Genomic DNA, 27,381 nt, shown 5'->3' on the forward strand with positions numbered 1-27,381 from the left:
TGGGGTGCTACGCCAGATGACCTGGCCTCCACAGTCACCAGACCTCAACCCTATCGAGATGGTTTGGGGTGAGCTGGACCGCAGAGTGAAGGCAAAAGGGCCAACAAGTGCTAAGCATCTCTGGGAACTCCTTCAAGACTGTTGGAAGACCATTTCCGGTAACTACCTCTTGAAGCTCATCAAAAGAATGTCAAGAGTGTGCAAAGTAGTAATCAAAGCAAAAGGTGGCTACTTTGAAGAACCTAGAATATAAGACATATTTTCAGTTGGTTCACACTTTTTTGTTAAGTATTTCATTCCACATGTGTTAATTCATAGTTTTGATGCCTTCAGAGCTTGAGCCGAGGGCCATTGGCATATCACATCTGATATTCTTGGGACTAGGACTCATGGGCTTGTTAACTCTTATCCAGAGGCAGAGGCTCTACCATTGAGTCATTCCTTGTACTGAGAGGACTAGGAGGATTTAGTAATCTTAACCTGTGTTTCAAGCAGAGAAACTAGATGCAAATTATTCAGCTACACACATATACCTGAACATATATATATATATATATATATATATATATATATATATGTGTGTGTGTTTATAAAGACAGTACAGACCAAAAGTTTGGACACATCTTCTCATTCAAGGAGTTTTCTTTATTTTCATGACTCTGAAAATTGTAGATTCACATTGAAGGCATCAAAACTATGAACATGAACATTTGTTAAGTATTTCATTCCGCATGTGTTAATTCATAATTTTTCTTCTATTAAAATTACTAAAGAGAATAATAAAAAAATTAGAATAATGTAATTTTTATTGCGCTTTTTAAAAAAAATAATAAAAATCACAAATTAGCAAATAACATGGACATATTTGGTGTCCTTCTAATCATAACGACCCACACAACACAGCGATCAGATTATTTATGGGGATTGGTAAATGGTGTAAAAACATGAGGTGATTGAACATTTTTCTCTACTAAACCCTTAATAAAAATGTAATTAAAATGTAACGCTGCGTTTTTATGCAGTTGTCCGCACCACACAATGCAATCTTCTCTGATTATTGCGTATTTTCTCCGTGTTATGCGCTTTCCCAGATATTTGCTACATGTTTGTTGCAGATGTTTATCCGTTTTTTATTACATTTTGATATGATAGAAAAGCTTTGATTCAGCATTTAAAAATGCAACATTTTTTTTTTTTTGTTTGCTTGCAATTTTTTCAGGCTCCATAAACAATCCTATAGAGAAAAAAAAACACCAAAACTGCACAGTTCAGCGGCGTCTTTAAGATGCTCAGCAGGCGGAGATTGCATGACATCACATTCACTTTGTCTGAACACTAAAGCGGGCTTTACACGCTACGGCATCGCAAGCAATTGCTAGTGATATGGAGCGTGTAAGCACCCGCCCCGTCGTGTGTGCGATATCGTGTGATCGCTGCCGCAGCAGCATCACATGCACTTACCTGGTCGGCGCCGGCGCTGTGACTGCTGAACAATCCCTCCCTCAAGGGGGACGGACGTTCGGCATCACAGCGACGTCACCGCAAGGTCACTAAGTGGCCGGCCAATCAAAGCGGAGGGGCGGAGATGAGCGGGATGTAACATCCCGCCCACCTCCTTCCTTCCTCATTGTGGCCGGCGGCAGGTAAGGAGACGTTCCTCACTCCTGCGGTGTCACATACAGCGATATGTGCTGCCGCATGAGCGATGAACCACCTGGATAATCAACCATTACCGATTTTTGGTTTTGGGACGACCTCTCCATGGTGAACGATTTTCACCATTTTTGAGGTCGCTTAAGGTTGCTGGTAAGTGTCACACGCTGCGATATCGTTAATGACGCCGGATGTGCGTCACTAACAACGTGACCCCGACAATAACACATTAACGATATTGTAGCGTGTAAAGCCCCCTTTAGTCCATGTTCATATGTAGCTTAAATGTTGCATTTTTTTCTGCTGCTTTTTTTTTTTACATATATATTCTGCTGTGTTTAATTGTCCAAGCAAAGTGGATGTGATTCCATGAAAATACAGCGCTGAACTCTGCAGTTTTGGTGTTTTTTTCTCTATGTGGAGCCAAAAAAAACATGTAAAAAACTGCAGTTACTTTTTTGGTGCAGAATCAAAGCTTTTCTGTACTATAAAAACATTTAAAACTGCAGCTTCACATCTGCACCAAAAACACATGAAATAATGGGGAAAAGTCATTAAAAATGCAGCAAAAATGCAATAATCAGGGAATATTATTATTGTGTAGTTTGGTGCAGACAGCAGCAGAAAACAAAAAACACAGTATTTCTGCAATGTGTATACATGGCCTTACAGACAAAAAAGCAACATGTCATATAGTGAAGCTACATAAAAATGAGAAAGTTCTGGCAGATACGACTATGAGTGAATGAACAGTCCAAGGTGTCTGCTGAACATCCCTCACTGCCAAATGGGTGTGATTTGGGGTGCGGCAAGAGGCGAGGTAAAAATTTGTCACGACACACTACGTGTCGCAAGCTTTATCCCTCTTTCTGTTCTTCAAAGGTTGGGAGTAGAGATGAGCAAACCAGCCGCGGTTCGGCTCGAGTTCGGTTCGTCGAACGGAGGTCTCGTTCGAGTTCAGTGCGGCGAACGTTCGACGAACCGAACTCGAACCAATAGGATATAATGGGAGGCAATCACAAACACATAAAAACGCATTATAAATGTACACATACAGTTAATAAACATTGCCATAACACTTACCGGTCCCCGCGATCCCTCCTGCACTCTGTCTCCTGCTGCTATTCCATCCGATGATCGCTGAATCCTCCCGGTGACCAGCACTGCCAGCAGTGATGCAAGACCTATCGTGACGTCAAAATAGCCATGTGACCAGTCACGTGGCTATTATCTCATTGGCTACAGACTGGTCACATGACTATGACGCGTCATGTAGGACCTGTCATTGCACTCTCCGGTACACGGTGCACATTTGTGTATCGCCGTGTACCGGCGACATGCTCTAGCACACGGTCGACTCCCCGTTCCGTTAGGGACCGGCTGACACAGCTGGTCATTAACGGAGATCACCGTTGCCATAGCAACGCAGTTAGCGGTGACGTCACCGCTAACCGCGGCTCCGGGAATCACATGATCGGAGCCCTGTTGCTATGGTAACGCGTCTGTCACCGCCAGCAGCACTGATCTCTCACGGAGTAAAGGCTGCACGCTGCTTCCTGTGCAGAGCTGCATTTGTTGAACGAGAAAGACAAAAGACCATGGATCGTGGAGGGCTGACAGGGGGTAATAAAGATGGAGTCTCTAATGTGTCTGTGTATTTATTTCTATTAAAGTATTTTTTCTCTGTGTGGTGTCTTTTTTTTAACCCTTTATTGGAGATTCTTAATGGCCGGGTCAAACGTGCCTGACATTAAGAATCTCTGGCTCAATACTAGCTAGTAAAACAAAGCTAGTATTAACTCATTATTACCCAACAAGCCACCCGGCTTCAGGGCTGTTGGAAGAGTTGGATACAGCGCGAGATGATGGCGCTTCTATGAAAGCGCCATTTTCTGGGGCGGCTGCGGACTGCAATTTGCAGCAGAGGCACCCAGAAACCTCGGGCTAACCTGTGCTGCGGATTACAATCCCCAGCTGCCTAGTTGTACCCGGCTGGACACAAAAATGGGGCGAAGCCCACGTCATTTGTTTTTTAATTATTTCATGAAATAAGTGAAATAATTAAAAAAAACGGGCTTCCCTATATTTTTGGTTCCCAGCCGGGTACAAATAGGCAACTGGGGGTTGGAGGCAGCCCGTGGCTGCCTGCTGTACCTGGCTAGCATACAAAAATATGGCGAAGCCCACGTCATTTTTTTGGTGGGCAAAAAAATTCTGCATACAGTCCTGGATGGAGTATGCTGAGCCTTGTAGTTCTGCAGCTGCTGTCTGCTCTTCTCCATACAGACAGACAGCAGCTGCAGAACTACAAGGCTCAGCCATCTCCATCCAGGACTGTATGTAGAAGTTTTTTGCCCCCTGAAAAAATTATGTGGGCTTCGCCATATTTTTGTATGCTAGCCAGGTACAGCAGGCAGGTACGGCTGCCCCCAACCCCCAGTTGCCTATTTGTACCTGGCTGGGAACCAAAAATAAAGGGAAGCCCTTTTTTTATTATTTCATGAATTTCATGAAATAATTAGAAAACAAATGACGTAGGCTTCGCCCCATTTTTGTGTCCAGCCAGGTACAACTAGGCAGCTGGGGATTGGAATCCGCAGCACAGGTTGGCCTGAGCTTTCTGGGCCCCACTGCTGCGAATTGCAGTCTGCAGCCGCCTCAGAAAATGGCACTTTCATAGAAGCGCCATCTTCTGGCGCTGTATCCAACTCTTCCAGCACCTGCCTGCTATACCTGGCTAGCATACAAAAATATGGCGAAGCTCACGTCCTTTTTTTGTAGTTTTTTGGCAAAAAAAATGCTTCCCTGGATTTTCCATTGCCAGTGAAGGTAACACCAAGCAGTGGGGGTTACCAGCCAGTAGCTGCTTGGATTACCCTTAGCTAGCAATACAAAAAATGCAGCGGGAGCCCATATATATTTTTTTTAATTATTTATTTAAATAACTAAAAACAAAATGGGCTTCCCTGTATTTTGATTGCTGGACATCACAGTGCTGTAAAAATAAATCTTTAAAAAAAATGACGTAGCGTTCCGCGGTATTTTTGATTCTCAGCGCAGATAAAGCAGACAGCTATGGGTTGCCACCCCCATCTGCCTGCCGTTACCTTGCTTGGCAATCAAAATACAGGGAAGCCCATTAATTTTTTCTATTTAAAAAATAGTTAAAAAAAAATGACGTTGGGTCCCCCCATTTTTGATAGCCAGCTAGGGTAAAGCAGACGGCTGTAGCCTGAAAACCACAGCTGGCAGCTTTACCGTGGTTGGGGATCCAATGTGGAGGTCCCCCCAGGCTCTTTTTTTATAATTATTTTATAAATATTAATAATTACACAAAAAAAGTAGGGTCCCCCCCAAATTGGATCACCAGCCAAGATAAAGCGGACAGCTGTGGTCTGGTATTCTCAGGGTGGGAAGGTCCATAGTTATTGGGCCTTCACAGCCTAAAAATAGCAGGCCACAGGCACCCCAGACGTGGCGCATCCACTAGATGCGCCAATCCTGGCGCTTCACCCCAGCTCATCCCGTGCCCTGGTGCAGTGGCAAACGGGATAATAAATCGGGTTGATACTAGCTGTAAGGTCACCTGACATCAAGCCCAGCAGTTTGTGATGTCATGGCGTCTATTAGATACCCAACATCATAAACTGTCAGTACTAACAAAAAAAAATCGACAAAAGAAATTTATTTGAAAAACAGTCCCCAAAACATTTCCTCTTTCACCAATTTATTGTAAGAAAAAAAATAAAGGGGTCCCACGACGACTCTGGACTGTCTAGAATATGGGGGGAAGACACTCAGAGAACGTATCCCCCATTTTCTAGGAGTGCAGACCCTTCATGTGAGGAGTGTGGGTGCAATGAATCTGCACTCACTCTCCCCGGGTCCACAGCAGCAGAGTCCATGTCGTAATGGTTGCTACCAAAGCTGCAATGCCCTGCTCATGAGGTAAGGGCATGCCTAATCAGAACTATTCTACATTTCCAAATATTGGTATTTGCTGATATTATTGCTATTCCACCTACTATATATTGGGGATAGGATTTTGGAGATGGAATACCCCTTTAAGTCCAGTTATCCAGTTGAATGAATACTTAACAACAGAGCTCGCTATTTAGATGTGTTTTCTTGTGGCGTATAACGGACTCTCATGTTTGGTAGTCGTTCAGCAGGGAAACTATAAAAGCAAATCCCTCCATTTGGAAATGTAGTATACAGCTCTCCTGATCAATTATGTTCCTTACCTCATGAGCAGGGCATTGCAGTAATAATAATAATTTATTCATTTATATAGCGTTATTAATTCCATAGCGCTGTATGTCTTTGGAGTGTGGGAGGAAACCGGAGTACCCAGAGGAAACCCACACAAACACGGGGAGAACATACAAAAGCCTTGCAGATGGTGTCCTTGGTGTGAATTGAACCCAGGACCTCAGCGCTGCAAGACTGCAGTGCTAGCCACTGAGCCACCGTGCCGCCCATTTAGCTTACAGATGCATAACCACCACTCACTGTGTCTGAACACAGGAAGCTGAGCTGACAGGCGCTCTGTGCATGCGGCAGCGTCTATTGTGAAGGAGAGGGCCGTGGGGGGATCAACGCTGCACAGGTACCGTGGGACACCGGGGAACACCGGTGGGGTTATAGGGGGTGACCTGGCAGGGCCTGGGGAGGAGTTTTCTATCGCATGTGTCATGGCACATGCGACAGAAATCAGAGGAGTAGGGTGAATGCGGCCGGCGCGCTGCTGTGCGTGCGGCCATCTTGGATTTCTGGGAGGGCATCAGGGGGGGCACTTTGGCGACACCGGGGGACCGGAGGGGACCGGGGAGGAGATTTATCATGTTTGTTCATGCCAGATGGGAGATAAATAATTTTTTACCGGCACTGTCATTTACTGTAACGTGATCATCGGTGTACGGTGTATACCTGTGATCACGTGAGCGGGGACCGGAAAAACCGTCCTGAATCATGATCTCCAGGGTCTCAGCTAGCCCTGAAACCCCGGAGATTTTCTGACGCTGGGGGGCGTTATTCACTTATTTCTGCCTGCTGTTTAAAAACGGCAGATCAGAATAAGGCTACATTAACACGACCGATCCATTTTTGCATTCTGCAAAAAACAGTCCGTTTTTTTCACGGGTGCATCCGTGTGGCATCCGTTTCCGTTCCGTAGACGGTCCGTATGTCATCTGTTTGTCATCCATGTGCCTTCCGTTTTTTTTGTGTACTGCAAAAAAACTGAAGGAGGGTAAATGCATAAATTTACCCAGGATCCATAGCTTCATCCTACATGAGGCGGTCACATGTTCACTCCAGTGCCATTTTCTACTGCTTTTCACAGCGTAGAGCGCTCTGGTGATTTTCTTGTGCTTGTGCACTTCATATCAGTCTTTTCTGTCATTATAATGGCAGAAAGACACAATGTCCCACTCTCCTGCATTTTGTAATTTTGCACCCTTTGGTGCCTTTCATGTGGCATTAAGGGGTGCTTGGCTTTGTATTTAGCCAAAAAAATGAAAAAAAAAATGACGTAGGGTTCCCCCTATTTTTGTAGCCAGCTAGGGTAAAGCAGACGGCTGCAGCCTGCAGACCACAGCTGGCAACCTCACCTTGGCTGGTAATCCAAAACTGAGGGCACCCCACGCTGTTATTTTAAATTAAATAAATAATTAAAAAAAACAAAACACGTAGGGGTACCCCCATAATTGGATCACCAGCCAAGGCAAAGCAGACAGCTGGGGTCTGATATTCTCAGATTAGGGAGGTCCATGGTTATTGGACTCTCCCCAGCCTAAAAATAGCAGGCCGCAGCCGCCCCAGAAGTGGCACATCCATTAGATGTGCCAATCCTGGTGCTTCGCCCCAGCTCATCCCGCGCCCTGGTGCGGTGGCAAATGGGGTAATATATGGGGTTAATACCAGATGTGTAATGTTACCTGGCATCAAGCCCTGGGGTTGGTGAGGTCAGGCGTCAATCAGATACCCTACATCACCAACCCAGTCAGTAATAAAAAAAAATAGACGACAAACACATTTTTATTTGAAAAAACACTCCCCAATACATTTCCTCTTTAACCAATTTATTAGAAAGAAAAACAAATCCAGGTCTGGTGTAATCCAAGGGGTTGCCATGACGATCCACACTGTCCCAGTCTATGCAGTGACCTGAGCTAACATCAATGGGTCAGCCCAGGTCACTGCAGGGCATGACAAGTGCTGCTGTCAGCGAGGTACATTATCTGCGCTGATCTCCTGCACTGCTGACAGCACCTGTCACTGAGTTCAATGACCTTCACAGCCAAGTATTGCGAGAGGCCCGTGACGTCACCGCTAGTCAGTCTCGGGTCGGAAGCGAGAGAAGGTGATGTGACAAGCGGCGGCCATGGAGGACAGTGACAGCCCTGAGGTCGGGACTTCATCACCGCAGGTAAGCCGAGCGGGACCATGTGTGCAGAGTGCCAGGAGGATGTCAGTGTCGTGGACTGCATGGCTGGGGACGTGTGTGTGTGTGTGTATGTATGTGTACATGCCGCGTGCAGGAGGGGGCGGAGTGAGCTGAGCGGGGAAGTGTGGGCTTCCTGCACGTAACTAGGATAAACATCGGGTTACTAACCAAAGCGCTTTGCTTGGATGTCCGATGTTTATCTTGGTTACCAGCTTCTGGCAGGCTGCCAGCGATGGCTCCTGCACACTGTAGCTGTAAAAAGCCCTGCTTTTTGCTGCTAGAACCGTTCTCGAACGTATCTAGAACTCTCGGGCTTAAGCAAAAAGCTTGAGTTCTAGTTCGATCTAGAACAGCCCCCAAAATCACTCGAGCCGCGAACTGGAGAACCTCAAACCGCGAACCGCGCTCAACTCTAGTTGGGAGGGATGCAGTAACCAAGACATAGTTTAAATGCTTGTACCTGCAGATTACCAATAAATCTGCAAGTAAATACTATTTTTGAAGGTGACAGATTTTCTTCAAGAGGTTAGTGCACATAATTTTAAAGGGATGTCAAAAAAAGGATATTAACATGCAGATATGGGGTTAATCTGCAAATTAATAGCATTCTTAGACTGGCTGGTTACCGCACTTAGGGTACGCTCACACGAGCGTTGAAATCGGATTGTGTGTGCCGCCCCTACAGCGGATAGAACCGCTCGGATCTGGGGGTGGTGATTACTCGTGGCTCAAGGGTCTCCGGACCCGGGGGCTAGGGGCCACACTCAAATGTAGAAGGCGTGTATTTACAGGGGAAAAGGTATAGTTCGTGATGTCACACATGGTGTGCGGTAACTGGGAGTACCGCCACTGCCGTTGGGAGTACCTGGGGTGATAGAGTGGGGCAGCAAGATGACGTTACTCTCCACGGGTAGGGGTAGGCCCTGGGACTCCGGATGGTGATGCAGGGATGCAGTGCAGGGGTCAGTCGGGTACTCACTCAGCAGTGAAGCAGACGCTGACAACAGGGTAAAGCAAGTCTCTGACTGCCGCTGCTCCTGAGGGGAGCTTGTCTGGGTCCCGTCCCCTGCAGCACTGCCTGGTGGGCTATAACCTGCCTCCTGGCGCCAATTTGGATTGTCTGTTGTGGCCCGGTAGCTTGGAGCTTTCCAGGCCCCGCTCCCCACTGTGGCTAAGTGAAGGAGCCTGCTCTCAGGAGCTCACGCTTGGGATTTCAGTGGGCCGCTTGCTAGGAAAGCCCTATCCCCCTCGTTGCGTTAGTGCCCCCGATCTCTGAGCTTCGTGGGAACAGTCCATAAAGGCCCTGTCCTCCACAGGTTAATTGCCGGGTCGCCTGAAGCTTCTCACTGACCTAGGGTCCGTGTACCCCGACGTGCCTTCGGTCCCGGACCGATGCTAGGACCAGGCTGCTGACCATCCTCCTTGATGGGTTCCAAGCACCTAGCCTTAATCCCCTGTGACGGGGGTCCGACTGCTCTAGGTCCCTATCACCGTCTGTGACTTAGTCTGCTTCTCCCCTGGGATCTACAACTCCCAGCTTCCTCAGAGCTTCACACAGCTCGAGGGTCACCACTGAACTGACTTGACATCTCCCATCTCCCTGCCTGACCCCTAGGTGGGCGGCCCTATTCCTGCTTAAGCAGCCCACTGGTGTGCCTGACAGGGTGTGGTGCAAGGTGTATCTGGGATTTGTGAATGCTGATGGAGGCAGGGGGGTTTGAGTCCTGCATGGGAAGAGCAGATTGTGCAGAACCCTGTGACGACCCGAATAGTCCAGGGCGTCACAAGTGCAATGCGAGAAAATCTCGCATTCCACTCTGACCAATGCTAGTCAATGAGGGCGAGCAGTTACTCAGCTTTTCTCGCATCCAGATTGTGGATGCGAGAAAAGTAGCAGCATGCTGCGATTTTCTGTGAAAGCCGTATCACTTGAATGGGTACGAGAGAAACATCGGACTGCACTCAGATGTTATCCCAGTGCAGTGTGATATACGCACAGTCTGACAATGGAGGAGATGGGGAGATTAACCCCTCCCTCTCCTCCCCAACGCCTGCCCTCAGCTTCACAGCTGTGACCCGATTGCAAAATCGGGTCACAGTCACATGAAACTCGGCTCACGCTCGCAGCAGGTCATTAGCATATCACATCCAATGTTCTCGCATCGGATGCCATACTCTCGTGTGAGTCCAGCCTTAGGCCCCCTTCACACGTACGTGTCTCCGGTATGTGCTAGGTCCGTGCCCGCATGTACCGAAGACACGGGCACACGTAAACACATTAAAATCAATGGGTTTATGTGCACGCACGAGACATGAGCCCATGTGCTCCACACGGATACATGTCCGTTTTTCTCCGGCAGCACGGGTGTCACACGGCCCGCACCCGTACCACACGGATGTAGTGTGGATGCGGTCCTGTGTGAAACGCGCCGGAGAAACACACATCTCAGAGAAAAAAATAACAAAACTTTACTCACCTTCTCCAGCCCTCCTGTCTCTGCCGCTGCTGTCACTTGCTGCCGGCCGCCGCTCATTATGCTCATTTAATATTCACTTCACTGCGGCGGAAGCGGCAGCAGCAGGGAGTTGGCAGGGCTGGAGACCGAAGATCAGCACCACAGACAGCGACGCCAGGGACAGGTGAGTGGAAAGTTCCCGTTCTCCATGTGTTATCACGGATAACACACTGAGAACACATGTAGTGCCATAAACACGTCACACGGAGGGGAAACGCACCTTTGACACGTCCATGAAACGTGCGTGATTTTCACGGACGTGTGAAGGGAGCCTTAGGCCTGTTTCACACGTCAGTGATTCTGGTACGTATGTGTTTTTTTTTCTACGTACCAGAATCACTGACTTATGCAGACCCATTATAATCAATGGGTCTGCTCACACATCAGTGATTTTTCACTGACCTTGTCTCCATGCAGCGTACCCACGTGTCCGTGATTGCCGCACGGAGACACTTCCATTTTTTTATGGCATCACTGATGTCCCACGGACCACGCAGTGGTGTGATCCGTGAAACACGTGCCAGAAAAAAACGTGCATATAAAATAAAAATAATTTTTACTCACCCGGCTTCAGCGGCGCTGTCTGCAGCCTGTTCTGCCTGCTGCTTCTCAGCCGGCTCATTACTGTCATGCATATTCATGAATGCACGACACAGCCGACCCGGAAGCAGCTGCTGTGGGGGTCAGCGCTGGCCGGATGCTGCACCGTGGGAGCGTTCAGCACCATGGAGAGCGGGAGCGCGCACAGGTGAGTTAATCTCTATGTGCAATCACGGACCACGGAGAACGGAGCCCGGATTGCACTTAGACAACCCACGTGTGCCGTGAATCACGGCACACGGAGGGACATGTGCGTGTTTTACACGTCAGTGAAGAACGTCTGTGTTTTTCACTGACGTGTGAAACGGGTCTTAAAGAGAGGAATGTACTTGTAATTCTTTCCGGCAGTCTCGGGTTTCAGTCATAGAGGCACAAGTAGTTTCAGTCACCCCTCGGTACATGGTAAGTGCCCCGGCACTGATAGACATCCAGCTCTGTACTGATGCAAAGGAGGTCTCATTTAAATTGAACACATCACATTAATAACCAAGACTTGCCTTTGGTAGAGAATGTCTTAGGAAAAATGATAATTTCTTCCCCAGGTATCACTCCCCTCCTTCTACACCCCTTCAATGTAATATTTAGTCACAGATATAATCTCTCTTTTCACCTAAAAACGTCCACTATTTTGTCTGCTCTATATAGTTGGCACCATGAGCCAAAGGTGGATCCAGGATTTGGTGATGGATTGGGTAGGCATTGAAATGAAGCAGATATATCCAAAAATAATAGCCTCATACACTGTTTCTTCAAAGATATCATCACACACAAAGCCTCCCCAGACTAAAATAATTCTAGTTGAAGGGCTTGATTTATTAAAGTGTATTCACCTGGCAAGAAACACTTTGTGAAGTTTTTTTGCGCAAATATTCCCTCAGTCTTAGCTAGCTTCACCAAAGTGAGCAAAGCTTATGCAGGAAGAATCGTGGAGAAATCCACCTATCAATCTCAAAAAATTGATGGCAGGAATGTACTCTCAATATCTGAGGTACACCTTACTTCAGTGATGCCTATATTAAATTGACATTAAAAATTCTGGTCTTATTGAACTGTGCAGATAATGTTGTAAAAAATCATAATACACTACACACTGTACTTACTGTGCCAAGAAGAAATGCTCAGAGAATAGTATGGTGCTTTGAAAGGGACTCAACCAATTTTGTTATAATAAATATACAGCAGAACAGAGTGCAATAGAAGAAATTTATGAGAAATATGATGGTTGTTATCAGGTATAATGTGCTGCTCCTTTTTCTCCTGCTATGTAGGAGGTCAGACTCTGTTTGCTCAGCAATAGCAGCATCGGATATAGCCTTTATATTTCTCTGTGTGGATATCTGTTCACTGCTGACATCACAGTGCATTGATGTCAAATGCAGTATATAGAAAAAGGGAAGGTTTTTCAGATGAGAAGTGACCTACAGAAGGAGGCTAAGGAAATGAGGGGTAGAGATTCAGCACAGCGGAGGCAGCTAGCTGATATTGTTGACATTGTTAAGGAGACAGAGTACCCCTATTATCTTAATGAAGGGACATGCACAAGTAAAATGCACTTAATGAATTAAGAGGCGCACACCACTTAATGAATTAGCACATCATCAGAAGTGTTATTCCGGTCAGAGACTAAAGTATATCTCTGGCGTAAATGTAACTGATGCCATTTTGAAGGGATCTGGGATCAGAAGGACATAATGTATTGTTGATCACAGATCTGCTTTAGTGTCATTGTTTACACTGATATGGAGCATAATTAGTTCCATCCGGTACTGAAGGAATTAAGGTGAATTTCTATCCTGCAGAGATCTAGCAGATAGTTGTAATCTCAGCTGCAGCCACTCCCTTGATGGGAAGCCCCTGTCCGAGGCTATCCAGTTCGTTGACGAGCAAGTTGTCCTTTGGGTGGGAATGCTGCATGTGGAGAAGATCGCTTTCCACGTGTTACTGGGAATGTCGCATCCACTGTTACTGGGCCTGCTGTGGCTTCAGAAACATAAACCGGTGTTGGACTGGAGAGATACTCAGGTGGGGTTACTCCTGCCATGAAAGTTGTCTCATTTCCGTGCAACCTGCTTGGTCGCGTGTGAGACCCTCTAATCTTCCAGGGCTGCTGTCTGCCTACTGGGCCTACGCCTACATCTTTGACAAAAAAGAGGCTGAGATCTTGCCGTGACACAGGCCATATGACTGTCCTATTTATCTCCTTTCCAGTTCAACTCACCTTGTGGTCGTATCTACCCTCTGTCTCAGGCTGAGGCCCAAGCCATATCCAAATACATTAAGGAGAATTTGGTAAAGGGAATCATCCAAAAGTGCTCCTCACTGGCTGGAGCTGGATTCTGCTTTGTAAAAAAAAAAGGATGGATCTCTTCAGCCATGTATTAACTACAGAGGTCTCAACCAAATTACAGTCAAGAATAAATACCCGCTGCCGCTAATACCGGAATTTTTCGACTAGCTATGAGGTTCCAGAATTTTCTCCAACTCAACCTCTGTGGTGTGTACACCCTAATCTGGATACGGTCGGGTGAGGAATGGAAGACGGCCTTCAATATGTGTGACGGCCACTATGGGGTGGGAATTCCAAGGTGTGGACTCCAGAAATGGAAGACGCATTTGTCACCCTCAAGCAGGCCTTCTCTTCAGCTCTGGTACTGCATAGACCAGAGATTAGTAAGCAGTTCATCCTTGAAGTACATGCTTTGTCCTCTGGTGCCAGTGCAGCCCTCATGCAGAAGTCTGCTGCGGGTAAGATGGTAACTTGTGGATTCTTTTCCAGGGCCTTCTCTCCTGCCGAGTACAACTACTTGATTGGCGAACAAGACCTGTTAGCAATCATCTGCAACAACCACAAAAACTTGGCCTACCTTCAGTCGGCTCAGAGGTTTAATCTGCGCCAAGCATGGTGGTCATTGTACTACACGTGCTTTGTCTTCATTGTGCTTTTCTGTCCGGCTGAGAACATCAAGGCCAAGGTGCTTGGTCTTGGACGTTTCTATCAGCCGATCAAGAGAAGGTGCTTCAGCATTTTATCGAGCCTTCCAGGATGTTGCCGATGGCTCCTATAGACTTGTAGAAAAATAGTTTAGTCAGAGGCAAACGAGTCAGCTCACCACTTTCCACAGCGAGCGAAGTCATGAAAGATGCTTGTGAAATCCAATGAATATAAGAAAAAAGAAGGCATCCAACGATGTAAAAACCATACAAATTTTATTCCAATAATATTAATTAAAACCATAGGAAGATGGCACTCAAAAAAAAGCAAACATTTTTCGGACAATGGCGTCCTTAATCATCGCATACCAAACAGCACATGCACTTAAGGGGGCTTTACACGGTAGCGATATCGCTAGCAATTTGTAGCGATAGCGAGTGTGTAAGTACCCGCCCCCATCGCGCATGCGATTGTTTGTGATCGCTGCCGTAGCGAACAATATCGCTACGGCAGCGTCACACATACTTACCTGGTCGGCGGCGTTGCTGTGACTGCCGAACAATCCCTCCTTCAAGGGGGAGGGACGTTCGGCATCACAGCGACGTCACCGCAACGTCACTAAGCGGCCGGCCAATCAAAGCGGAGGGGCGGAGATGAGCAGGACGTAACATCCCACCCACCTTCTTTCTTCCTCATTGTGGCCGGCGGTAGGTAAGGAGACGTTCCTCGCTCCTGCGGTGTCACACATAGCGATGTGTCCTGCCGCATGAGCGATGAACCACCTGGATAAACAACCCTTACCGATTTTTGAGTTTGGGACGACCTCTCCATGGTGAATGATTTTCACCATTTTTGAGGTCGCTTAAGGTCGCTGGTCAGTGTCACACGCTGCGATATCGTTAATGACGCCGGATGTGCGTCACTAACAACTTGACCCCGACGACAAAACATTAACGATATCGTAGCGTGTAAAGCCCCCTTTAGTGTCTTATCTCACATCCTGTTAAGGGTGCTTTACACGCTACAATAAATCTTACGATGTGTCGGCGGGGTCACGTCGTAAGTGACGCTCATTCGGCATCGTAAGTATGATTGTAGTGTGTAAAACCTCCGTGCAATTGCGATTAAACGAAAATCCGTTCATCGCATACACATTGTTCATTCCTCAAAGATTGAACGTGCGGTTGTACAATGTTCCCGAGGCAGCACACATCGCAGTGTGTGACACCCTGGGAACATTGAACGACAGCTTACCTGCGTCCACGGCTCCCGCCGACAATGCGGAAGGAAGGAGGTGGGCGGGATGTTTACGTCCCGCTCATCTCCGCCTCTCCGCTTCTATTGGCCGGCTGCCGCGTGACGTCGCTGTGGCGCCGAACATCCCTCCCACTCCAGGAAGTGGATGTTCGCCGCCCACATTGAGGTCGTATGGATGGGTAAGTACATGTGACGGGGGTTAATTGTTTGTGCGGCACATTCAACAAATTGAACGTGCCGCACATACAATGGGGGCGGTTACGATTGCATACGATATCGTATGCGAAATCATAACATGTAAAGCAGGCTTTACTCCCACTCGACAGACAAGCCAATCACTGCAAATCACTGAAAAAAATTCACCAATTAGTCATAGTGATAGATTAAATCATACCTACAATTCAGGCCATCAGGTATTCTAGTCTGTAACAAGAAAATCCACCAAGATTCTCTGTTCAACAGGATCCGTCTCCGATCACCACCCCTAGGGGGCATGCAAACTTTCTCAATCCCCGTCACTTTACATGAATCAATATTACTGTTATGTACCATGGAAAGTTGACGGGAGGCTGAGGAACCTATAGACTTGTCCCTCCCTGTAAGACGTTCTTTGCAGAAGCATCAATGAAGCGAGTTCTTCAATGGGGTCATTGCTCCAAGCTGGCAAGTCACGCTTCAGCTGATCTTTCAGCATTATTGGTGGCCAACACTGAAACAAGATGTTCTGGAGTTTGTTTTGGCCTCTCCCTCATGTGCCCTCAACAAAACTCCAAAGAAATTTCCTGCTGGGTGGTCCTTGGCAGCATATTTTGATGGACTATATCACTGCCCTGCCATAGTCCTCTGGTTGCACCACCATCTGAGTGGTAGAAGACAAGTTTTTTTAAAATGGCCCATTTCACGGCACTGACTGGGCAAGCACTACATCCAGCGTATCTTCAGGCTGCAGGGTCTTCCGCTTAACATCATGTGCAACAGAGGTGTCCAGTTTATGTCCTGCTTGTGGAGGGCCACCTGCAAGCTACTGTATGTCACCTTGGACTTCTCAGATGGGAACTTGGCAAACGTGGCTCAATCTGCGCTTCTGTAAATGAGACCAAGTCCTCCCTGTTGCACTCCTCTATCCATATGAAGAGGCATCCGGACAAGATACGCCTTAATTCTCCTTTTTTCTGGCCCGGAGACAAGGTATGGCTCTTTTTTGGATACATGTGTTAGGGTGAACTCTTAATCAGAGATCACTAGTTGCCTACTGCCTGGTCTAATTGGTGTGGATCGAGTGCATGCTTGAAAAATGAGATCAGACACAGTCGGATATTCATCTTTCCTCAACAGAAGTCAGCCCATGCTCTGCTTTATTACAACTGAGCTTGCTCTGATATAACCTTGCAAAGGGGCATGGTCAGCCCCACAGTGAGCATACTTGGATGTGTCCATTGGTCAGTGGGTTGAACAATGTGTTAGTCCATGAGCTGATTGGTGGGCGTCATTGTAGGCAGGTCTATGACGTCATCGGATGGATCCATGGTGATGGGAGGGACGTCATCTGGTGGATCCATGCTGATGGTAGGGTCTGTGATGTCATCGGGGGCCATCGTGGCTTCCTCTTAAGAGTGACTGGCTTATGTATAGAGAATTAATTTCATTGAACACACTTCTCACAGTGCTCTATGTTCAGAGGTTAATTAAGTATTTCATCTTATGGCTCTCCTCAACAGTCCCCCCTAAATACTTTATTAACCTTCTGACCCTACTATGGTCCTCTAACAAATCAGCTCTAAGGCTATGTGCGCACAGTGCGTTTTTCGCGGCGTTTTTGCGCGTTTTTCGGGTGCGTTTTTGGCCTCAAAACTGCAGGACTTTGCTTCCCCAGCAAAGTCTATGAGTTTTCATTTTTGCTGTCCGCACACATCTGTTTTTTTTCAGCTGCGTTTTTGTGGTGCCACAAAAACGCAGCATGTCAATTATTCCCGCGTTTTTCACTGCGCTTTTCATCCATTGAGTTCAATGGGATGTTGAAAGACGCAATCAGAAACGCAAATAGCTGCGTTTTGGTGCGTTTTTAAGACCAAAAACGCAGCTATAAACGCAGGAGGTGGGTAGTAAAGTGACGTGTACAGGAAGAGGATTCCTTCTGTCAGTAAACACAGAAGCGTGAATCCTCCCGGTACAGTCACCGCCGCTTCCACCTCCCGTCCTGTGCATGTATGCTGCCGTGCGGCGCCATGTCTGGGCGGGAGGTGGAAGCGGCTGCGAAAACAAAAGTTAACAGTAGAAAAAAAAAAAAAAGTTATACTCACCTGTCTGCAGACTCCCGGTGCCATGCCCGCTCCCATCTCCTCTCACGGTATCGCCACCCCCGCTCCGGCTGTGTGCAGACGGCCGGGAAACCTCCGATGGATGCAGGACCTGGCGATGGATCACCTGATGCAGTCACCTGACGCATCAGCTGATCGTAAGTATCGCGGTGACGCGGGCGCCCGGCCGGTATCAGCGGATGCGTCAGGAGACTTCATCAGCTGATTACCGGCAGCTGCTGCAGCGATCGGACGGGATCAGACTCCCGCCCCATCGCTCCAAGAGCTGCCGGTAATCAGCACATAAGTGAGTATTATTATTATTTTTTTTTTTTGCACCGATGCATCTGCTGATTGTATAAACGGCTTTTATACAATCAGCTGATGTGTGATGGGATTCAGGCACTTGATCCTGACACATAATCTGATCGCTTTGCCTTCCAGCAAACCGATCAGATGATATTGGATCCGGATTGGACGGCGCGGGACCCTTGACCCAGGATTACTGCGGAGGGGGGGTTCTTTATTTCAATAAAGATGGAGTCACTAATTGTGTTGTGTTTTATTTCTAATAAAAATATTTTTCTGTGTGTTGTGTTTTTTTTTTATCTTTACTAGAAATTCATGGTGGCCATGTCTAATATTGGCGTGACACCATGAATTTCGGGCTTAGGGCTAGCTGATAATATACAGCTAGCCCTAACTCCATTATTACCCGGCTAGCCACCCGGCATCAGGGCAGCCGGAAGAGTTGGATACAGCGCCAGAAGATGGCGCTTCTATGAAAGCGCCATTTTCTGGGGTGGCTGCGGGACTGCAATTCACAGCGGGGGTGCCCAGAAAGCATGGGCACCCTGCACTGTGGATTCCAATCCCCAGCTGCCTAGTTGTACCCGGCTGGACTCAAAAATGGGGCGAAGCTCACGTCATTTTTTTTTTAAAATTATTTCATGAAATTCATGAAATAATTTTAAAAAAAAGGGCTTCCCTATATTTTTGGTTCCCAGCCGGGTACAAATAGGCAGCTGGGGGTTGGGGGCAGCCCGTACCTGCCTGCTGTACCCGGCTAGCATACAAAAATATGGCGAAGCCCACGTCATTTTTTTTTTTTGGGGGGGCAAAGAAATCCTGCATACAGTCCTGGAAGGAGGATGCTGAGCCTTGTAGTTCGACAGCTGCTGTCTGCTCTCCTGCATACACTATTGGAAGGAGGATGCTGAGCCTTGTAGTTCGACAGCTGCTGTCTGCTGTCCTGCATACACTATTGGATCGAGGATGCTGAGCCTTGTAGTTCTGCAGCTGTCTGCTCTTCTGCATACACTAGTGGAGAATGAAGAACACATTGAAGAAGGAAATGACATCAGACCTTTTTTTTTTTGTTCACTGATAAAAAACGCATAAGGACGCAGTGAGCAAAAACGCAGCAAAACGCAGCAAAAAAACCGCACCAAATCGCGGCAAAACGCGTGCGTTTTTTGCCGCGTTTTTTCGACGCAGGTGCGTTTTTGTGCGTTTTTAGCGGCCAAAAACGCACAAAAACGCAGCGTCAAAAAAACGCAGCGTGTGCACATAGCCTTACACGCACTCTACAGTCTCTGCTTCTCTCCCAGAATCCACAGGTGAAGTGGTCCACGACTTCGTACCCGGTGACCTGGTGTACGTGAAGAAGTTTGTCCGCAGAGACTGCCTACAGCCCCGATTTGACGGTCCTTACACTGTAATCTTGGTGACTCCCACGGCGGTGAAACTTGAGGGAAAGAACACCTGGATACACGCCTCTCACTGCAAAAGGGACAAGACTGGAAATGGCACCCGTCATTAGCCTCATAATGATAAGCCTACTAGGGGCGCCTTTGATATTGCCCCTAGAGGGAAAGGTTACCACCTTCTGGGTAACTACGTCTGTATCCGTACAAACCTACAAATTTGATTTTTGTGATGTAGTTGAATGCAAAGGTCGTGGCCTCACTACCAAGAAGTGGTATGAGACAGCGACCAGGGGAGAATTTTACATATGTGTGACCTGCCCCGCTAATGAAAATTGCTACTACTGGTCCGATGTAGGGTGGAATACGGGAAATGACTGGGGATATAAACCCCAGGAGGGGAGGGACCGGAAGGACAAAAATGAGAGATCCCTACTTACCCGAATGACCATAACCAAAGCAAAGGTTTACCCCTGGGGAAGGTGCCATGCCGAAAGAAATTGCTTTCCCTTGTATATAAATATAGAGAACCCGTCATCGGGAGACCTGGGAAAGTATGTTTTGGGTTTACACATGGGAGCCATCAATTATGATGTTGGTCAGTTTGAATTTAAAGATGTAAAGGATAAACCCACTCAAACTCCGCCCACTGTTATCCATAACCCGCGTGAGAAACTACAGGCTGCAGTAAACGAAGTAATCCCCATTCCAGGCCTCAGTTGGGAGGAAGTATTCTCCATAGAGACTCAAGCCAACCCCAGGAAAAATGTATTGATAGAATGGGTGAGGTATAATGTGAGAGTTCAAAACATCTCTGTGGGATGTATTGCTTGTGCTGCTGCCAACACACACCTATATACGCATGCTCTCCACCTCCCTGACGACAATACCACCACATGCCTAATGAGTATGTTGAAAGGATCCGAGGTAACAGAGTGTCCAGACTACGCCCCACTAATACATAAGAAACTTAGAACCCGAGTACCTGGAGGAGTAATAATAATAGCAGACAATTACACTTGTTACAATAGGAGTGACACAGGTACCCAAGTAGGGACATTCAAGCCAGGGTTCTGTAAATCCGACCATGCAGTGAACACTGATCTACTCCACAACCACACACATTATATGTATGACATCTATTGGTTATGTGGAGACGATAAGCTCAGGTCCAGACTACCCTCCTCCTGGTCCGGCCAATGTACTCTGGTAAAGCTGGCCATGAAGTCCCGGATCCTACCCTGGGATCCTGAACCCCCTGCAGACAGGCGTAGAAAAAGAAGCACTGAACAACTTCATCTGGGGTATGAGGAAGACCCCAAAGTCTATATTGATGCCATTGGAGTGCCAAGGGGGGTTCCTGATCAGTTTAAGGCTCAGAACCAGATTGCAGCAGGTTTTGCCTCCATTATCCCACAGGTACAGATCAATAAGAATGTCGACTGGATTAATTATGTGTATTACAGTGAGCAAAGATTTGTCAACTATAGTCGAGATGCCTTCCAGGGTATAGTGGAGGAATTAGGCCCTCACACCAAGATGACCCTGCAGAATAGACTTACGCTTGACATGATCCTGGCCGAAAAAGGAGGGGTCTGTGGAATGATTGGGGAAGAATGTTGTACCTATATCCCACAAAATTCAGGTATAAACGGTAAGACTACAGTGGCCCTTCGGAAGATCAATAAATTGGCGGACGAGCTTAAGAGCAACGCCGGAGTAGACACCTCCTTTTTCTCAGGTTGGTTGGGAGGCCTGAAGGGATTCCTACAACAGCTTTGTCTAGTTATAATTGGTATTGTGGCTTTCGGAATGATTATTCTATGCTGCGTTATTCCCCTTTATAAAAGGATAGCTACCAAAGCCGCCCCAACAGGCGTCTTCCTCTCCGGGGAAGTCGGCTCCCTCATAGCTGAGATCGAGGAAATGGAACAATACACAGAGCTCAACAAATCCAATCTCACCCCCTATCATAATTTGAAGGATTTAGTTTAGGGAAAGATGGGATAACTCCATGCATTATCTGATAGTGTAGTGTTCGGTTCGTGTGGGGTACTCTACCAGGGAGTTATCCTGACGCGGACGAATGAAAAAGCCCAATTCATCTCCTTTCCCCATGCATGGACAGTCTCAAAGGATGATTTTCAGGGAAAAACTTTGTGTTTAGGGGGGATTGTGAAGGAAAAATATACTTTTTATATTCATGCTTTTATATGCTTTATGCTTTCATACGCTTTGTGTTTATTTCTGCAGAAACATAAGTTTTTCCACTGAAGCTATTTCAACATGGAAACTAGACCAACAGTCAACTGACTATTTTGACACAGAAACTTTGCTAACGGCCGACATCCTGTTTACTGGAAACTACGTGACATACTAGAAGAATAATTCCATTTATAGAAGAATGATTGGACCAATGACGAACGACCGGAATTAGACATATATGACTTTAACCCCTCCCTGCTGTTCCTTTTTCTTTCCTCCTCCACGCCTATACATTTATGTATATAAGATTGTGTTCAGGAAATAAAGGGCAGTGTTGCTGAGTGCTGACGCCCACGTGCACTGGGATTGAACCAGATTCCTTGTCTGACTCTTTCTTATATTGGTACCACACGCTATTAGACTAATTCGGAGTGACGGTGGACGAGGGTATTGTCGTAACGACCCCGACACAGGTAGAACACAATCTAATACTCTACCTGTAATCCACTCCCATATTTCCCATGTACAGGTAGAACACAATCTAATACTCTACCTGTAATCCACTCCCATATTTCCCATGTAGCGGTAGAACACCATATAATACTCTTCCTTTAATCCACTCCCATATTTCCCATGTACCGGTAGAACACCATCTAATACTCTACCTATAATCCACTCCCATATTTCCCATGTACAGGTAGAACACAATCTAATACTCTACCTATAATCCACTCCCATATTTCCCATATACCGGTAGAGCACCATATAATACTCTACCTATAATCCTCTCCCATATTTCCCATGTACCGGTAGAACACAATCTAATACTCTACCTATAATCCTCTCCCATATTTCCCATGTACCAGTAGAACACCATATAATACTCTTCCTTTAATCCTCTCCTATATTTCCCATGTACCGGTAGAACACCATATAATACTGTTGCTTTAATCCTCTCCCATATTTCGCATGTACTGGTAGAACACCATATAATACTTTTCCTATAATCCACTCCCATATTTCCCATGTACCGGTATAACACAATCTAATACTCTACCTATAATCCACTCCCATATTTCCCATGTACCAGTAGAACACCATATAATACTCTTCCTTTAATCCTGTCCCATATTTCCCATGTACCGGTAGAACACCATATAATACTCTTCCTTTAATCCACTCTCATATTTCCCATGTAACGGTAGAACACCATATAACACTACCTATAATCCACTCCCATATTTCCCATGGACCGGTAGAACACCATCTAATACTCTACCTGTAATCCACTCCTATATTTCCCATGTATCGGTAGAACACCATCTAATATCCTACCTATAATCCACTCCCATATTTCCCATGTACCGGTAGAACACCATCTAATACTCTACCTATAATCCACTCCCATATTTCCCATGTATCAGTAGAACACCATCTAATACCCTACCTATAATCCACTCCCATATTTCCCATGTACCGGTATAACACAATCTAATACTCTACCTATAATCCACTCCCATATTTCCCATGTACCGGTAGAACACCATATAATACTCTTCCTTTAATCCTGTCCCATATTTCCCATGTACCGGTAGAACACCATATAATACTCTTCCTTTAATCCACTCCCATATTTCCCATGTAACGGTAGAACACCATATAACACTACCTATAATCCACTCCCATATTTCCCATGGACCGGTAGAACACCATCTAATACTCTACCTGTAATCCACTCCTATATTTCCCATGTATCGGTAGAACACCATCTAATATCCTACCTATAATCCACTCCCATATTTCCCATGTACCGGTAGAACACCATCTAATACTCTACCTATAATCCACTCCCATATTTCCCATGTATCGGTAGAACACCATCTAATACCCTACCTATAATCCACTCCCATATTTCCCATGTACCGGTAGAACACTATATAATACTTTTCCTATAATCCACTCCAATATTTCGCATGTACTGGTAGAACACCATATAATACTTTTCCTATAATCCACTCCCATATTTCCCATGTACCGGTATAACACAATCTAATACTCTACCTATAATCCACTCCCATATTTCCCATGTACCAGTAGAACACCATATAATACTCTTCCTTTAATCCTGTCCCATATTTCCCATGTACCGGTAGAACACCATATAATACTCTTCCTTTAATCCACTCCCATATTTCCCATGTAACGGTAGAACACCATATAACACTACCTATAATCCACTCCCATATTTCCCATGGACCGGTAGAACACCATCTAATACTCTACCTGTAATCCACTCCTATATTTCCCATGTATCGGTAGAACACCATCTAATATCCTACCTATAATCCACTCCCATATTTCCCATGTACCGGTAGAACACCATCTAATACTCTACCTATAATCCACTCCCATATTTCCCATGTATCGGTAGAACACCATCTAATACCCTACCTATAATCCACTCCCATATTTCCCATGTACCGGTATAACACAATCTAATACTCTACCTATAATCCACTCCCATATTTCCCATGTACCAGTAGAACACCATATAATACTCTTCCTTTAATCCTGTCCCATATTTCCCATGTACCGGTATAACACCATATAATACTCTTCCTTTAATCCACTCTCATATTTCCCATGTAACGGTAGAACACCATATAACACTACCTATAATCCACTCCCATATTTCCCATGGACCGGTAGAACACCATCTAATACTCTACCTGTAATCCACTCCTATATTTCCCATGTATCGGTAGAACACCATCTAATATCCTACCTATAATCCACTCCCATATTTCCCATGTACCGGTAGAACACCATCTAATACTCTACCTATAATCCACTCCCATATTTCCCATGTATCAGTAGAACACCATCTAATACCCTACCTATAATCCACTCCCATATTTCCCATGTACCGGTATAACACAATCTAATACTCTACCTATAATCCACTCCCATATTTCCCATGTACCGGTAGAACACCATATAATACTCTTCCTTTAATCCTGTCCCATATTTCCCATGTACCGGTAGAACACCATATAATACTCTTCCTTTAATCCACTCCCATATTTCCCATGTAACGGTAGAACACCATATAACACTACCTATAATCCACTCCCATATTTCCCATGGACCGGTAGAACACCATCTAATACTCTACCTGTAATCCACTCCTATATTTCCCATGTATCGGTAGAACACCATCTAATATCCTACCTATAATCCACTCCCATATTTCCCATGTACCGGTAGAACACCATCTAATACTCTACCTATAATCCACTCCCATATTTCCCATGTATCGGTAGAACACCATCTAATACCCTACCTATAATCCACTCCCATATTTCCCATGTACCGGTAGAACACTATATAATACTTTTCCTATAATCCACTCCAATATTTCGCATGTACTGGTAGAACACCATATAATACTTTTCCTATAATCCACTCCCATATTTCCCATGTACCGGTATAACACAATCTAATACTCTACCTATAATCCACTCCCATATTTCCCATGTACCAGTAGAACACCATATAATACTCTTCCTTTAATCCTGTCCCATATTTCCCATGTACCGGTAGAACACCATATAATACTCTTCCTTTAATCCACTCCCATATTTCCCATGTAACGGTAGAACACCATATAACACTACCTATAATCCACTCCCATATTTCCCATGGACCGGTAGAACACCATCTAATACTCTACCTGTAATCCACTCCTATATTTCCCATGTATCGGTAGAACACCATCTAATATCCTACCTATAATCCACTCCCATATTTCCCATGTACCGGTAGAACACCATCTAATACTCTACCTATAATCCACTCCCATATTTCCCATGTATCGGTAGAACACCATCTAATACCCTACCTATAATCCACTCCCATATTTCCCATGTACCGGTAGAACACAATCTAATACTCTACCTATAATCCACTCCCATATTTCCCATGTACCGGTAGAACACCATATAATACTCTTCCTTTAATCCTGTCCCATATTTCCCATGTACCGGTAGAACACCATATAATACTCTTCCTTTAATCCACTCCCATATTTCCCATGTAACGGTAGAACACCATATAACACTACCTATAATCCACTCCCATATTTCCCATGGACCGGTAGAACACCATCTAATACTCTACCTGTAATCCACTCCTATATTTCCCATGTATCGGTAGAACACCATCTAATATCCTACCTATAATCCACTCCCATATTTCCCATGTACCGGTAGAACACCATCTAATACTCTACCTATAATCCACTCCCATATTTCCCATGTATCGGTAGAACACCATCTAATACCCTACCTATAATCCACTCCCATATTTCCCATGTACCGGTAGAACACCATTTAATACTCTACCTATAATTCAGTCCCATATTTCCCATGTATCGGTAGAACACCATCTAATACTCTACCTATAATCCACTCCCATATTTCCCATGTACCGGTAGAACACCATCTAATACTCTACCTATAATCCACTCCCATATTTCCCATGTACCGGTAGATCACAATCTAAGGGTGGCTTTACACGCTGCGACATCGCTAGCCGATTCTAGCGATAGCGAGCCTGATAGCACCCGCCCCTATCGTTATAACGATATGTGAAGATCACTGTCGTAGCGAACATTATCGCTACGGCAGCGTCACACGTACTTACCTGCTCGGCGACGTCGCTGTGACCGGCGAACCACCTCCTTTCTAAGGGGACGATTCGCTCGGCGTCACAGCGACGTCACTAAGCGGCCGCCCAATCAAAGCGGAGGGGTGGAGATGAGCGGGACGAACATCCCGCCCACCTTCTTCCTTCCTCATTGCTGGCGTGTGGCAGGTAAGGAGAGGTTCCTCGCTCCTGCGGCGTCACATGTAGCGATATGTGCTTCCGCAGGGACGAGGATCAACTTCGCCCAAGCGACAGCAGGGATAATTGGGAGAGGACCATGTCAACGAGGAGCGATTTTTGGACGTTTTTGCAACGATCCAAAATCGCTCCTAGGAGTCACACACAACGATATCGCTACAGCGGCCAGATGTGCGTCACAAAATCCGTGACCCCAACGAGATCGCTGTAGCAATCTCGTAGCGTGTAAAGCCCGCTTAATACTCTACCTATAATCCACTCCCATATTTCCCATGTACCGGTAGATCACAATTTAATACTGTACCTATAATCCACTCCCATATTTCCCATGTGTTTTTGTTGGTTTCTGACGTGCTATGTGACAGGTTTCTTCCTTATTCCTTCTCGTTGTTAGATACGGACACTGTGCTATAGCTGTCAGCTGCTTGGAGGCGCCATAACACAGAGACATGGAGAAACACAGCCGTGTGGAAGGAGTCTTCTTATTGTGGCCTCTCAGCTGAGTCACTGCAGGACAGTCCTGAGACTCTTTGATGACCTGTCCATGCTGGCGTACTCTCTTCAGTACGGTCTAGGAAACCAGGTCAGTTGGATCAAGGTTCACTGAACCGCTGCTTACAATCCCATAAGTCTCACATATTCTGCTCCCCCCTAATATTGGACTGTTCAAAACATAATATAAATCTTACCACTGACAGCCAAAGCCAATGTTCTTATCTGTTCAGAGGGTTCTTAACCCCGTCAGGTACCATGAAATAAAATCACTAGTTGTACCAATCTGCATGGGGTCACATTGACCAGACAAGTGTGACGCCCTGGGCAAGCCAGGGGTCACAGGTCACAACAACACACACCCCACATT

At 46.0% G+C, this 27,381-nt stretch overlaps 1 protein-coding gene and 1 long non-coding RNA gene across 3 annotated transcripts in view; both read left to right on the forward strand.

Moving 5' to 3' along the window:
• The window catches only part of LOC142258667 (uncharacterized), a 108,021-nt gene extending 86,038 nt beyond the window's left edge, over window positions 1–21,983 (forward strand). For both annotated transcript variants that reach the window (XR_012727836.1, XR_012727837.1), the window contains one exon: window positions 21,663–21,983. This is a non-coding gene — a long non-coding RNA (uncharacterized LOC142258667). The remainder of the gene's footprint in view (window positions 1–21,662) is intronic.
• Window positions 21,984–23,865: 1,882 nt separating this feature from the next.
• The window catches only part of LOC142258668 (peroxisomal membrane protein 11C-like), a 144,499-nt gene continuing 140,983 nt past the window's right edge, over window positions 23,866–27,381 (forward strand). Inside the window, exons 1-3 of the mRNA XM_075331291.1 lie at window positions 23,866–23,873; window positions 24,270–24,375; window positions 26,914–27,102. Of these exons, the coding sequence (XP_075187406.1) occupies window positions 23,866–23,873; window positions 24,270–24,375; window positions 26,914–27,102 (303 nt within the window). The remainder of the gene's footprint in view (window positions 23,874–24,269; window positions 24,376–26,913; window positions 27,103–27,381) is intronic.

Source organism: Anomaloglossus baeobatrachus (genome assembly GCF_048569485.1).
Source record: "Anomaloglossus baeobatrachus isolate aAnoBae1 chromosome 1 unlocalized genomic scaffold, aAnoBae1.hap1 SUPER_1_unloc_1, whole genome shotgun sequence".
NCBI classification, from domain to species: Eukaryota; Metazoa; Chordata; class Amphibia; order Anura; family Aromobatidae; genus Anomaloglossus; species Anomaloglossus baeobatrachus.